Below are 15,666 nucleotides of genomic sequence, written 5' to 3' on the forward strand. Positions count from 1 at the left end.
CATTTAATTAAATGTTTTAATCCATCACATCAGCACTCGGCACTCTTGCCATGCAACTTCCATTTTAGAGTGGTTTTCACATCAGCTGTAGCCACTGATGGCAGCATGGCGAGAACACCTGCAGGTATCTCAACATGTAAACTCGGAGAGTGCCTAACATAGGGAAGCTGGTCTGCTCCTGGCCTTAAAGACCAGGAAAAGCTTTTCAATTCAGATGTTGCTTCTTGTGGATGCACCTCTGGGTCTGTTGCCTCCTTGACAGGAGTGTGCAGATGGTTCGAGAGGGTCAGCATGCTGGTGATTCTGCTCAACTGTGTGACGCTGGGCATGTTCCACCCCTGCGAGGATATCGCCTGCGACTCGCCACGCTGCAGGATCCTCCAGGTACAGCCCCAGGGCTGCTGGAAGCTCAACAGCAGCCTCAGGTTGATGTAGAGAGGGAAGAACTGAGCTGGCTCCAGCCACGGTGGTGTGGTGTCCCAGAATGTCAGGTCCTGCCTGCACTGTCTGTCCTATGAGCATTTGGAAAATACTGGTTTTGGTGCTCGGATGAGAACATGCAGTGCTATCAGGCAAAGCCCCTGCCAGGCTGTGCCACTCCCAGCCTAGCTAAGCCTTTCTTGGAGTGCTTGGGGAAGGCCAACCATCTAGTGGTCAGTGAAAGCAGAGCCCAAAATATACTTGTCCATTATCCTGGCACTATGGGTGCTGTTGGACCATCCGGGCTGGGCCCTGGACCACAGGGCTGCTCTCAGCACAGCTTCTTCCCAGGGATTTAGCTTTTAGAGATGCAAGAGGAGACCTTGCTGGACTCGGGTTTCCAATTCCCTCCCTTGGTGCAAGTGTGCAGAAGCATCCCTCCTCCCTTCCTTTCTTTTGCAGAGCTTTGATGACTTCATCTTTGCCTTCTTTGCTGTGGAAATGATCGTCAAAATGATTGCACTGGGGATTTTTGGGAAGAAATGCTACCTGGGAGACACATGGAACCGCCTGGACTTCTTCATCGTCATTGCAGGGTAGGTCTGGGGAGGCAGGTCTCCTTCTTCCTGAGTCTCTCTGTTGTTATTTATGGCTCTGCTCAGCAAGCACTGGATTTGGGGGAGCAGCTGGTTTGTAGCAGTGAAGGCTGGGGGCTGGCTGGTGTTGATTGTTGGCGTTGTCCATCCCAGCTTCCCAGCAGGGATCACTCCTGAGCTGCAGCCGCTCCTCTGGTGCTCTCAGTAGCTTGAGGGAGAGCTGATGCTCAGTACATGGGCAGAAGGGGGCAGGGTGACAAAAGTTGGTTGTGGTGGATTTTGACCAGCCTGGGGCTGGATACTGTGCTTGGCTCTCCTCCCTCCAGCTCACCAAAGGTTTTCGTTTCCATGGTTGGAGTGGGCAGCTGGGAGTATGGAGGGCTGTGCCAGGAAGGATCATTCAATGAAACATGCACGATTTCCCTCATTATTATACTTTTTTTTTATTATACTTTTTTGAGGGAAAGAGATTGAGTTTGCCTTTCTGAGTGTTTTCCTTTCAGAGGCACCTGGTTTGAATTAAAGGCTCTTCCAGCATCTGAGAGTCTCCTGGCAGAGGCTGGAAATACACATGGAAAGTCCTTGGCCACTGGCCACTGAGCTGAGTTTCTTTGATACACAAATTTCTTGCTGGCCCTTGCCTCCCCTCCCTGCCCCAAGACCCCCAAGACTTTTGGGAAAACAGCTGAGTTTTACCTCTTTTGATAGAGCTAGGGATCAAATTTACTATATTTTCTTGGAAAGAAGCAGAGGCCCCTCCCAGCTTGTTTGCCTGGCATGGGTTTGGTGTCCCAAAGAAGGGGCAGAAGCCCCTTCTTGTTTGGTCCAAGAAGGGACAACACCTTAATGAGTTTTGCTTATGGTCCATTGATGGCCTCACAGGGACATGGCCCATGCCTCTGCTAGTCAGCTGGGAGAAGTAAAACAGAGGTTCCAGGTCTCTCAGTGCATCCTTGGCTTGAAAAATTCATTGTTTCAGAGGTGAAAAGTTTCAGTGAGCTTCAGACCCAAGAGCTGTATTTGTCCCCATAAACCTGTCTTCTGCAGGAAGCGGCAACCTCCTACTTTCCAGCCCCACCAGCTTCTGGCTCCTCAGTTTAGGAGAAGGCTCGGGGTTTCCTCACCCAAGAGCTGTATTTGTCCCCATAAACCTGTCTTCTGCAGGAAGCCACAACCTCCTACTTTCCAGCCCCACCAGCTTCTGGCTCCTCAGTTTAGGAGAAGGCTCGGGGTTTCCTCCTGAAATGTCTGAGCAATGTTAGGAACAGCAGTGATGGGATGCTGGACAAGAGGGAGCCACAGGTCCAATCAGGTCTGGTAGGGTTGTAGACACCAGCAGCACATCCAAGGGCTGGAGCTTGCCAAGCCACCTTTATTTCTTCTCGTTTATTATGTCTTGTAATGGAATTAATTGTGATGAAGAGCCCAACCCAAGCAAGGCCTGACATCCCATCCTGGGAAGCATGGTCACAGATGCTGGGCTGTTCCCAACTTCACTGTGCCAGCTTACCCTCCCAGCCTGGTCCTGCCTTTACCTGTTGATCTTCCCAAACCTTTGGAGCCAGACTTATCCCTGATGTCATTCTGTGGGGACCCACCATGATGGGACCTCACTCTAGAGGGACACCAGCCGGGACCATCCTTATTCCTATGCCAAAATATCACACTTCTCTTTGCTTAAGCAAAGAAATCTCTGCATAGCTGCTGCACCTGGCCAGGTGTTTGCACATGTGAGAGTTATCTCCTTCCTGGGCAGAGCTGCATCGTGGCACAAATCCCCCCTGCAGCAGCTGCTCCCCCATCCCCATCATGCAGAGACATTTTTTTGCTGCAGAGGATTTTGCAGCATGGTAGCCTGACCCTCTCGTGCCTTCTGCCAGATCAGCTTTGCTTCTCACTAAGTGATGGCTCTTTCCTCCATGTGCATGAACTGTTCCCATCTGGGCCCCGTCAAAACCAATTCAGCTGGCAAAGGACCTAACTGGATTTAAATACAAAGCAGAGCCTCTCCTCCTCCAGCACTGACTTTGTCTGCTCCCTTTTGTGCCCTTTTGCTCTCTTCCAATCCTAGCCCATCCATCCTGGCGTGCTGCATCCTACTTGAAGCATTGCTGCAGTCCTGGGGAGCCTGCTGAGGGCCAGGGAAAGCTAAAGGGGCTGCAGGAATGGGACACTACTGAAGCAGAGAAAAAAAAAAAAAAAGACTCAAGCCCTTAGTAGACCTAAGATATAGGTAAAAAACACTACAGTGTTTTTGCCTAAGTGCTGCAGGGTCAAATCCCAACTAGACAGAGGGAAATTCCTCAGGTAGCCCTTAGTGCAACTCTTCGGTTCCCAGATGGGGCAAACCACCCCAACGAGTGCCCAGCCCATGGTGCTTACAGCAGAGCACAGGAGCAAGGGATGAGCTGAGCTCTGCATGGAGGAGTTCTGCATCTGAGCAGGTGTCAGGAAAGAAGCCAGAGCCAAACTGGGGTCCTGGAGAGTGTGTGCCAGGGCAATCCTCAAAACCCAACTGTGTTTTCTTAGATACCAAATAAAGCAAGTCATGTTTTTAATGGAGGTCTCACATAAGGGCCTCAACCAGATTCCCCAGTGAAATTCCAGGGGAGGAGACTGAAGTTTTCCTGGGGTCCTGGTGACCACAATGAAACAATTCTGTTTCTGCATTCACATTTTTTCTCTGCCCTTTAAGACAGAGACATGGGAGGAGAGAAGCAGCAGCACAGTGTGAGAGCTCCCCAGCACCTAGCAGGACCCTGAGCTCCAGCTCTTCTGCTTTCCTTGCCACTTCCTTTCTCATGGGCTGCAGAAAGTGATGTCAGGGGAGAAGAGAAGCAGCAAACTATATCTGTAGGGCTTTGGGTGGGGAAAGCATGTAATACTGGGACTGTACACTCCCACGGGCACGGCATCCATAGAAATCCTTCCCAGCCACCACCAGTTTAGAACAGGCTTCAACCCACACTGCTCTCCCCTGCTGCCCCTCTCCCCCCAAAAGTCCCAACTTATAGCATTTCAGCTTCCCCATTCTCTGAGAACTTTCTAGATCTGAGAGGGGTTATCATTGTGGAAGAAGGCTTTTTGTGCATTTTTTCTCCAAATCTCCCTCCCTCTTGTAGTTCTGGGAGAGCCTCTTGGATGCTGTCCTTGCTCCTGCTGGCCACTTCTGTGGGATGCCATTAAGTGCTTCTCATCTCTGTTAAACTGTCCAGACCAATCTCATGAACTCATGGAGTGCAAATGACTTCTTTGTGACAATGTAATGCAATTAGTGCTAATTATAGAGTGTGTAATGTCTGCAACACATCTCTGTAATTACAGTAAAACTTGCCGGAGATGAGAATAGTGCTGTATTATCAAAACTCTGCTTAGGGAAACATGGCTTAGGCTGGAGGTTACAGAGTTGCGTGGGGAAAAAGGGGAGGGAAAAAAAGTGATGAATGGCATAATTATGTTGCATTATTTTTAGAGGAGGGCATTTGGGGAGTTTGCTTGTGAGAGAATACTTCTTTGAAGGTTAAAAGGCATTGCAAGCAGCTCTTGCCCTCTAAAGATTATTAGATATCATTCTGACCTCTCCCAGCATAAGACACAGATGTACTGGGGATGGATGCTTGTTTGCGTCCCAAAATATGCAGAAGTGGTTTTGGTTTAATGCTGACTGGGGCTTGGGCTGGGAAGCCAGAGCTGTGGGATGGAGATGTGCCCTGACTTGGTGTTTCCCTGGTCACTGCAGGACCCAGCATCTACTATCCTCCCAGCAGGGCACAGGAGCACCTTCTCTGCTCAGGCTGTGGGAAGAGGATAGCCACAGACTGAGGTCTCTCTTCTGCTCAGCTGGAGCCAGCCCTAGCCCCACACTTTGCTGCAGTCCCAGCAGCTTGCAGGAACACAGCTTGTTCTGGCTTTGTTCAGATAAGGACTTCCATGACCTCTGCATTCATGTAAATCGAAATGGACTTTAAGCCATCCTCATCAAAAAACCCCATGGTGTGATTTTGGAGTTATCCTGTGCAGGGCCAGGAGCTAGGCTTTGATCTTTGTGGTTCCCTTCCAGCTTAGGAGATTTTATGATTCTATTCTATGATTCTAACCCCAAAACAACAAAAACCCCTAATGGTTTATTGTTTTCCTGTGAGAGAGCTTTACACCAGGGGATAATTTGGAGCTGTCAGAGCTCATGGGATTCCTCTCTGCCTTCCTGTGCCCACATTCTGCTCCCCACCGAGCAGGGCTGTGCATCATCCCCTGTTTGAGCTGTGTGGGTCTGTGGTTACTCCAGGCTCAGTCAGTTGCTTGGCCAAGACTGAGGAGCCCTGTTTGTGCTTTGCTCATTGGAATGGTAACAAGCCTCTTCAAAGACTTTGTAGGAAAGTTAAACACTTCTGGAATATTTTGCTTACGATTGAAGAGGAGCTGGGGCTGGAAGTGGTTGGCAGGCTGCTTAATTCAGGAACAGACAACACTCCTTTCTCTCTTTGCTTCCTGAACATTTCTAATGTTTGTTATGATATTTTTTCTCTCTCTGTGGAAGGCTGTATTAAACAGGGAGCTCCACTGAAGCCTTCATAAACAACCTTAAGGATATCTTTCTCCCTCCTGGTTTTGAGCATTGAATTTCAGGGATGAAATAGGCTGCAGGAAGCCCTGTTGTGTTCACAGGTGACAGGAGAGAAAGGGATGACACAGCCCCCACTCCATCCCTGCTCCATTTAAATATGGATGGGGTCTGAAAAACTCTTTAGCTCAGAAATTGGAAGGAGGGCTATGGTGCCAGATGGGTTTCTGCAGGGAACTGTGATCCCATAGCTGCAGCAGCCAGAGCAAGATTCCTGCTGGGTGCTCTTGGTGAAGCTTCCAGCATGTTGCCTTCATCCCACAGCGCCAGATCGCTCCACAGGCAGGCAGGGCTCCTCTGAAGGGTGTTTTAGCTGAACAAGGCTGATCAAGGGGCTGTTTCAGCTCCCTGGTTCAGATATGGGGAAGAAAGAGCTGATGTGGGACTGCCTACAGGAGCCCCTGCTGCAGGCTCCCACTGCAAAGGCTGATTTTCCCCATATATTAGTCTTTCATCCCTTAAAAACAAAACTCACAGGGAGGTGGGATGAATGTTGCTTTTTCATTCCCTCTGCCTCTGTTGAGCTGTCTTGGCAGCACAAGAGGATGTGGCAGCAGTGCCCTCTGTGCTGCCTGGGCACCCCGAGCGAGCACCGGGGTGTAATTGCCCATGTAAGAGGCTGATTTGCACACACAATTACCCAATGTGCAGCCACTGCCACAGCCCCTCTGGGCCACAGGGAAAGCTGCACCAAACCTTCTTCCAGGAGCCTGGCCCTCTCCTGGGCTTTCCAGGATGGATATGAGTGTCCTGGAAACTGGGAGCCTCCTCCATGGCCTCACTGTGTCCTGAATAATCCCAAATTAGGTGCTTTGTGCTCTGAGCAGAAGTGAAGTGCCAGAACATCAAGCCAATACTTGTCATCATGAACCTCCAGGACTTCAATATCTGGGGCTGAGCTGTGCAATTTAATGTTTTAAGTTACTTTTGGTTGGATAAAGGGTAGCCAAGACCTGGGCACAGATGAAATCCATTGGCTGTGGATGCTCCGTGCTGCCTTCCCACAACCTTTGGAGCAAAGCATCCCGAACAAGCTGCATCCCTGACTCACAGAAACCTGCTGGGTAAAAGAAAGCACTCAGCAGTCTCCCTCGCAGCTGAGCTGACTCAAGTCCACCTGTGAAAAGCCTGGAGGTTTTTTTTAAGTTTTAGGACTTTTAAAAGGTAATTCTTTAGTTTCTTTCGGTTCTTCAGCTGAACTTGCTGCTGCTTCAAAAGCCTCATTAGTCAAGTGTCCTGGCTGGGACACATGGTGCAGCCAGATCCAGCAGGCTGCAGGGTTCATGCTCTCTGTGTGCTATTCTTTTTCTTCTGTTCAGCTTGATTGAAATGAGTATTTTTAAAATTAAGCAACACCCACGAATGCGGTGAGACTTGCAAGGCTCCAAACGTAGCCACTGAGTGAAAGCAGAGCACAGCTAAGCTGGCAAGAGCTGGGGGAATTTTCATTCCAGCTTTCTGAAGATACACCACCTAAATTATTTCTCCTTGTCTTTTCCAACACCGATGGCTTAATATCACCCGCTGATGGCTGTGCTTTGTAGATAAAGGGTGTCTATATGCCCAGTTTTGGAAGCTTTTTAACGCTGAATAAATCTCAGCCTATCTCTCCCCGGCAGTGCAGGGCTCTGAGTGTGTAGGGGGTGGGCAGCTCTCGGGGGTGGCCCTGCCTGCAGCCACTGCTGCTTTGCTACCAGTTCCTTGTGTGACCTTGGTCACATCCCCTGGTTGTGCAGCACCCCCAGCACCCAGCTGTGAAAGGGGAGAGTTCAGGCTTTCCTTGGAAAGTACCCTCAGCAGAAACTCTCTGTGTGACTCTGCTGGGTTTTCACAACATTCTACTTACTGAGCAGGATTAATCCTGGAGATGGGAGCAGAGTCAGAGCTGAGAGCAGGGTGCTTCAGAGATGCAATGCTGGCTAGGTGTGGGAAGGACTTTGCTGGAATTTCTGTGCTCTGTTAGGGACTCTGGATAAGCAGAGCCCCTTGAACCCTCTCTGTGATGCCCTGAGCATCACTTTTGAAAGCCCTTTGCCTCAGGGTTGCTGCCTGGCATTGCACTCAGGCAATCCTTCCTGGTGCATTGGGTTTTACAGGAGAGAAACCCCAGCATGATCCAACTCACTGTCTCCAGGTGGAATAGGAATGAATTTCTCCTTCCTGGTCCATCTTGAGCCATCCTTGTTGCCTGTCAGCTGAGCTCTGGGAGTTTTCCTGCTTGGAGAAGCATTTGCCAAAGGTTTGCATCAGCTCCCTCTCTGCCTCCCACTAGCAGCCCGTTGTATGTCTGGCTTTGCAGATGCTCCACTTTTATTCTTAGAAAGTCCTAAATATTTCCGCTTTCCTTCTGAATAACTCCAGCGATCGGGGGTTGCTAATCACCCTGACGAGCTGTGAATCCATCCTATTTAATGCTGAGTTTCTTTCTGAGCCTTTAATTTGGCTGGGCACCAGGTTGGTGGCAGCGGTGCTGACAGGCATCGTGCCTTTCCCTCTGAGCAGAGATGACATTTGAATTGAAGCTTCATCAGGAGCCTTTTACACTGCAGATTTCCAATGCATAAATGCTATATATGCTGGTAAATGTACCTGTCACCTCACCAGCTGGTGACATCCTGACATTTGCTCTCCCTGAGTATCTTCCCTTGCCAGGGATGTGGATTGATTCTTCCTGTGTTTCCGCTTGCCTTGGGAAGTGACCTTAGAGCTGGGGACTGGTGGTGTTCTCACTGGACTTGCTCTTTAGTGACTGAGCTTTACTGACATTCTTTTCTCTAATACTGAGTTTTCTCAAGGCACTTGAGAGAGGTTATCAGCAAGGTGTGGACCCTGTAGTCTGTGTCTGGGGCTGAGCTTGGCAGTGCTGTAACACCAGTTCTGGTAGCAGTGCCCAACAGCATAGGCAGGAGACCACCTTCTTGCTCTTGGTCTTGGTGTTCAAGTGTTTGCTTAAGCCTCTGGGTTGTTGTTTGGCTTGTTCCTTTAAATTTGGCATAATAATTTTTCTTTAATAAGTTAAATCAAAATGTATTTTACAGCACATCCTTTGCAGCTTACAAGCACTCACATCTCTGTAAGTGCGTCTGGAGCTGTCATTAATCAGAAAATGATTTGTCTTGGTGCATTTAACCATGTGCTGCTCTGAATTTTGCTGGCAGCCTCTGTTTTAATAATGGATGAAAGAAAAGCTGTATGTTTGATATGGGCTTTTTACCTGAATTTTGCCAACAACACAGAAATCTTTTTGAACAGCAAGTGAAACTTGACAGCAATGAAACCACTGCCCCTCTCCTCACCTTAGCCAAAGCTTGCCCAATGCAAGGAGTCCTGTGCACTGAGGAAGGGACTGGTTTTCTATTCCCAGGTCAGGTGGGATTTTGTGAATACATTGCATTCCTTTCTGGTTAGGGGCTGAGAACAAATTCATAGTATCCATATGTGCATGTCCAACCTCCTGGGACTGTCCCATTGCTGTGGGGGTCAGCTAAGCAGAGAGGAATATGTTGAGGTTATTTTAAACATAGATATGGCTTGATCATCATCATCATCATCATTCTCATTAGAGCCTATCAGGTAAAGCCTCACTGCATTAAACATGGAGTTGTTTATATGGGGGCTGGAAGGGGAGCCTTCTCAACCCTGGGACACCCCTCACCTGCTGGGGTCCAGGAGGGAGGAGAGGGGGTTTGGCTGATCGCAGCAAGAGCAGAAGCCTCCAGTGTGCTGCAGCCGTGGCAAGCCTAACACAGCATGGATGGATCCTGCAGGAGTTCCAGCAGGGAGGAAAGGGACAGCACTGATGCCTTGGTGCAAGGATCAAAACCTCTTCCAGAAACTTGATGCCTAGTCAGGTGAGATTAATTCAGACCAGGGGAAGTGTGGAGGAAGGTTGTGACTGAGAAACAGAGAGCCTGTCTGTGAGATGGGGCTGGAAGAACTTGATTTGTTTGACTTTGCAAAATCAAGGCTGAGAGAAGATGTGCTTTGTCCTCCGTAAATACATGGGTGAGTAAACACCAGGGACAAATAACAGCTGGAGAAGCTACTTTAAAGACAGTGCTGCTGTAGGAACAAATGGATATGAGCTTGTCCTGAATACATTCAAACTGGAAGTTAGGCTTCTAGCCGTTAGAGTTGGAGGGAGGGAACCACCCAGCTTGTTTGGAGATGGGACTTTTGGAAGAGATTAATATGCTGTGGTTGCCTGTGGTAGTGGGAGCCTGACTGTCCAGGGAGCCTCAGGGCTGTCTTTCTTACCTTTGCCTGGCTCTGCCTCTTCAAGAATATTATGGGCAGAGCTCTTGGATCTTCCCACAGCCAGAGAGCAAAATCCTGGAGGTGTTGTGACTGATGACTCTGTTGTGCTTGAGCAAAGGTGCCATGAGAAGAATGAGAGGTGCTGGGGCACCCCAGGAACTTGCAGCCATCCAGGTGCATCCTTAGACTAAGTCCTGTGAATGTTGCTCCTCTATCTCCTGAGCTGGGGAATAACCCTGCCAGACAGTGGGAGCACTGGGAGGTTCCTAGGTCCATGTTGGCCCCATTTTTTTGACTGCAAGTGTCACCAGTTTTGGTCCCACCTGCCAAGGGTGTCTGCTGAGCAGAGACAGCAGAGCTCAGTGTCCTGTGCTGATCATCTCCTGTGTCCCACAGAGGGTTCTGCACCAGAAGATGTTCTTCCTTTCTGGACTGTGGTGGTGCTCAGCACAACAAACTCAGATTCATTACAGTATCTGTAAAATTGATAAAAGCAGGGCTATGCCTGGAAATTTCCTTTCTGGAATGTGCAGGGACTTTCAGAAGCTTCTGCCTGGCCCTGTGCAAAAACAGTAACCAAAGTGGAAGATAGAGAGAGAGAGAGATAGAGAGGGAGAGATCTGTGGCTGTGTGAGCTGGTGTATCACATTCCCCCTCACTGACTTTATCCTGACATGCAAACAAGCCTTAATTAATTCCTCGGGCAAACTTTCCTGATGGGAGAGATGCACTAACAAGTCCCTCTGTGAGTGGTTGGCATTTAATGTTTGCTTTATAATGTTTGATAATCTAACATTTCTCCACTGGATCCATGACACTCCTCCGTGGTTTTGTGTCTTTCTCAGGATGCTGGAGTATTCCCTGGACCTGCAGAATGTCAGCTTCTCAGCCGTCCGCACTGTTCGAGTCCTGCGGCCACTCAGGGCCATTAACAGGGTCCCCAGTAAGTCAGATCCTTGTTCCTCACTGTTGGGGCCAGCTGTCTGGATCCATGCCCCAAAGATGAGAGGGCAAACCCAGATGCTTTGCATCACAGCTGAAACATTTGCCCAAGGCTTGCAGTGCTGGGTACTACCACCACTGTCTGGGTTCCTTTTGACACCTGTGGCATCAGAGATGAGTCAATGAGTTATCCAGGACTGTCTTCAAACACTTTCCTTTCTCATCTGGAGAGGGTCTGAGGAGTCTGCTAAAGAGCTGCAGGTGATAGGGATTGACTGAGCCAACAGCCTTTGCCAGGCAGTGCAGGCAGCGGGGTCTGAGCCATGCTGGTTCCACCCTCCCTGGGATACTCCATCCTTCCCTGGAGAAATTGGGGTGAGGAACTCTTGTTGTGCCTGAAGATAGTGCTCTGGGAGGTGCTGAAGACTCCAGAGCTGGTTCTTACAGCCCAAACCCCCAGCATCTCCAAAGCAGACCTGGGTGGGATGGGCAGTGACTCTTCAGTCCTGGTGTATCAGGTCATGGACAAGGGCCTCAGCCCTGCTTTAAGCAGCAGTGAGTGGCATTGCCTGCTGCTGCATGGCAGCCCTGCCCCACATGGCACTGGCCATCACAAACCCTCCCACTGCCCCATGCTGGGCAAATCCCAGTGCTCCATGAGGCACTGAGCACAGTCCCTCTCAGATGCTGTATGAATCAGGTATGGTAAGTATAAGTGCAACTGCACCAGAAGCATTCCTTGTCCATCCTGGTCCAACAATCCTGGTCATCAAATCCAGTACTGTTTTAGTCAAATTAAATCCAAGTCTGCACTCCCCTATCTGAACTGGCCCAATACATTGATGAGAACTAATCAGCTTCAGTTGTCTATGCTGATGCTGGAAGTGCCTGGGTTCTATTTATTTTCCTGCTCCTGACTCTTGAACTTAATCTGGCTGTGCTGCTGATGTTTCAATCATTACAGAAGCTTCAGAATCCTGTTTGAAGTGGTTGTTTGTTTTTTTTTTTTTTCTTATCCCCACCACTGAACTGGTGGGCAGCTGAATTTATCCACCACTGTCTAACTGGGGATGTAATTCACTTAATGTGTTTTGAAATCCTGGGTAATTTATCTTTTCTTGTCTGCAATGTAGTTACAGTGGGATAGAAATGCAAGGAATGAAAAATAAAAAATGAGCTTTGTTTGATGATCAATGCAATAACCACAAAGTAATTTTAGTTAATTAGGAGTTGATGCAAGGTGGTTGTTCCTGGTAAAAGAGTAGAAGAAAAACCCTGAGAGAGGAGGTGACAGCATCAGGATAAGAGAAAAAAGTCTTCCTGAAGTATCAAAGTAAAGGGTGCAACAGTAAAGCTTTCTTTAGATAAAAGTCAATATAAGCAAGTGAGAGAGTGCAGAACATGGGGAAAGAAAGAGAGTGAGAGATGAGCAGAATATTACACAGATGTCAGATGAAATAAATTTTTTGTCTGTAAATGTCAAGTTGAAGTCACCATCAATTTGTCCTTGTTACAGAACTGGCTGTTCCTGAACTTGTGAAAATTAACTGCCAGAGAGAGTCCTGTATTTTAAGGAAGAGAGGGCATTTAGGGTTGATGAGGGGAAATAGGGAGGGAAGGGAATTTTGAAATATACTGAGTGGAGAAAGAAATACAATTGAGCAAAAGAGAGCATCAGAATTTAATCTGAGGGAAGAAAGGAAACATAGTTGCTAGAAAACTTCAGAGAAGAGGACTTGAGGAGCAGGGAAGGTAGGTCTGGTGTCCAGGGGCAAGGCATGAATGAAAGAGCTTGTTCCAGAGGCTCTGGGGGGAAGCTAAAGGGGATGGGAAGCTGTGACTGTTCACAAGCCACATGTGGATGATGAGGATAGGAGGAAAATAATAGAAGGAAATACAGGTGTAAAAGTATCAGTGGGAAGGAAAAGGTCAGGAGGACATAGCTGCAGCAAGAAAATTCAACATAAACTTTTCTCCTTTGCCTCAGGTATGCGCATCCTGGTGACACTGCTTTTGGACACACTGCCCATGCTGGGGAACGTCCTCCTCCTCTGCTTCTTCGTCTTCTTCATCTTCGGCATTGTGGGAGTCCAGCTGTGGGCAGGTTTGCTCAGGAACCGCTGCTTCCTCCCTGAGAACTTCAGCATGTGAGTCTGTGGGCAGCACCAGTGTCTCCCCAGCTTGAGGGAGGCTCTCCCTCCAGGATCTCCTCTTTAAAAAGCCCTTCTCTTCTGTAAATGCTCCCTGCTCCTAAATGCCACCATCACTCCTGCTTGGGCACAAACAGCGGGTACAGAGTGAGCTGTGACAATTTGCCATTTGCATTTGCAGGCTGTCCTTAACTCTCAGCTGGCACTTGGGAACCCCTCTGATTTCTAAAGGCCTCCAAAAAAGCCCTCTGAGAATGGGAGTTCAGACTTTCTAAATTCAGCATATCATTAATGTGTGACCTTTTCTGTGTGGAGATGCCCAGGTCTGAATCCCCTCCAGCGACTGGTGGTCTTTATTGCCACAACTTTTGTAGTCCCACCTAAATCCCAGGAAAAGCTTATGGAACTACTATGCATTTTTAATGCTAGATAATTTTCAGCCTCAGAGCAAGAGATAGTCCCTATCCCAAAGTCTTAATTTTTACACATCCCTGAATTTTAAGGCTAAAATAATTGTTGTGATCAGTTTGCTGGCCTGATGTAATACTGTTTGGACAGTGGTTGAAATACCTGGTAGCTGACAGCCTCTTTCAGGGTTTCCATGCCTGTTCTACCTGCATACCTACCTGCTTTTTTCCACCACCTCCATCGCATCAAATGCTTGGAGAAAGGCAGGTGACTGCAAACCCTTGATGGCTCTGCCAAGTTTTGCCATGCTGGTCAACTTTCAGTGGATTGCTGACTCCCCAGGGATCTGGCTGGATTCCCACCTAGATGGAGGAATCTTACAAGCCCAAAGCCTCTTTTCTGTACACATCAGGACCATGTTGCTGCTGCTGCTGCTGTGGACAGGCTGGCACAAGCACCTTCCAACTTCTCCCACCCACCTCCTAATCAACTCCCACCCTTCTTGCAGGTCATGCCCTCAAAGGGTGTCTGGAAATGACATTACCAGGACATGTCCCTGTTAAGTAAATGTCAGCAGAGCAGGGGGACAGCCTCACCACTGAGTAAATAGAGCCACAGGTTTGGGTGCTGTTTAATTGAGCCAGAATTCCAGGGCTTTAGATAGGCTTTGAAGGGTATTACAGGCAATTCTGTAGGAATTAACCAGGCTGAACTAGGCTTAAAAATATCTTTGCAAGCTTTAGTGGGAGTCCTGGCAGCATTAAGGAGATAGTGTGTGCAGAGCAAGGAGCCAGGTTCTGACTGGCCATGGGTTGTTTCATCTCCCTGAAGAGCATTTTTGCTTGGTTTGCTGTGGTAAGGCCACCCTCAGAGGGAATTTAGACCTTACCTGTGGGCTGAACTGACATGGTGAAATGCAGATCAAGTCCCTGTCTCTGATTTTTAGGAATTTTGGGAGGTCCTTGTACATAGAGTCTCCCTAAATGATTCTCAGCATCTCCAGAAGGACAGGACATACAGAAGCTTAAACAGACTGATTTCCATCTTACTGCAGCAAAGATATTTCAGAGAAGCCCTGTCATGCTGAATCCTTCTCTTAGTCTCCCAAAGTCAAAGCCAGAGTGCTTCCAGAGGGAGTAACTTTTAATAATGACATCAAAGGGATTTCCAAGGGGCTGAGTGCCCTGCCTCAGTTTCTCAAAACCCAGTTAAGGACATCAGTTCACCCTGTGGAGCTGCAGTACGTCCAAGGGGACTCCTTTAAAAAATAGCTTTAAGATCCAGAAAAGCAGATGTCAGACTTCTATGCTGGTACAGCTGTCTCTTTGCCAGATTGCTTGCAATCAGTGTGCAAACCCCAGCCTTGTCTGGACTCTTTCAGCCCCTACACGGTTGATTTGGAACGGTACTACCAGACAGAGAACGAAGATGAAAATCCCTTCATCTGCTCCCAGCCCCGGGAGAATGGGATGCGCTACTGTCGGAGTATCCCAACACGGAGGGAAGAGGGTCTGGAGTGCACTCTGGACTACTATTCCTACAATGACACCACCAACACATCTTGTGTGAACTGGAACCAGTACTACACCAACTGCTCGGCTGGGGAGCACAACCCCTTCAAGGGAGCCATCAACTTTGATAACATTGGCTATGCCTGGATTGCGATATTTCAGGTGAGCCCTGTCTGCCAATTGTCACAAGGTGGGCAAACAGCAGGTCCTGCCCTCAAAATGTTCCCAGGGGCTTTGTAATTGTACTCCTGGGGGCTGTTTTGTACTAGTGTGCACCTACATAGTAGTGCACAGGTGCTCAAAGTGATAGGGATAAAATATGATGCCTATTTTGAGAATGTCTCCACCTCACATGCATGGACAAAACCTTGTGGGTGTGCAGTCTGATGATGTTGGTGTGGAGCAGAGCCTAGAGACTGCTCTTCTTTCTGCAAAATGCACTAGTGGCCCTTAAGTCCAGATGGAAAAGGTCTAGATTCAGCCTGGGCAGCTGGTAACATGGCTGTTGGCATTGGGAGGAGCAGGAGTTGGTTCCTCAGCATCTTGTACTGCACCAAGACCTGATATGAGGTGTCAGACATGACCCAGCCAGAAGAAACATTGCCTGTGCACTTTATTGTAACTGAGCCTTCAGGAGTTTGTTTTCCCTTCCTGTCTCCACCAGGTCATCACGTTGGAAGGCTGGGTGGACATCATGTACTTTGTCATGGATGCACACTCCTTCTACAACTTCATCTACTTCATCCTCCTGATCATTGTGA

At 48.5% G+C, this 15,666-nt stretch overlaps 1 protein-coding gene across 25 annotated transcripts in view; it reads left to right on the forward strand.

Annotated features, from left to right (window-relative positions):
• The window catches only part of CACNA1G (calcium voltage-gated channel subunit alpha1 G), a 143,355-nt gene that overhangs the window by 45,083 nt on the left and 82,606 nt on the right, over positions 1–15,666 (forward strand). For all 25 annotated transcript variants that reach the window (XM_071452738.1, XM_071452739.1, XM_071452713.1 and 22 more), the window contains exons 2-7: positions 273–384; positions 883–1,016; positions 10,740–10,837; positions 12,824–12,983; positions 14,776–15,067; positions 15,570–15,662. In XM_071452738.1, coding sequence (XP_071308839.1) covers positions 273–384; positions 883–1,016; positions 10,740–10,837; positions 12,824–12,983; positions 14,776–15,067; positions 15,570–15,662 — 889 coding nt within the window. The remainder of the gene's footprint in view (positions 1–272; positions 385–882; positions 1,017–10,739; positions 10,838–12,823; positions 12,984–14,775; positions 15,068–15,569; positions 15,663–15,666) is intronic.

This window comes from Agelaius tricolor, unplaced genomic scaffold, assembly GCF_023055355.1.
Source record: "Agelaius tricolor isolate 1412-34295 unplaced genomic scaffold, bAgeTri1.0.p SCAF_35, whole genome shotgun sequence".
NCBI lineage: Eukaryota > Metazoa > Chordata > Aves > Passeriformes > Icteridae > Agelaius > Agelaius tricolor.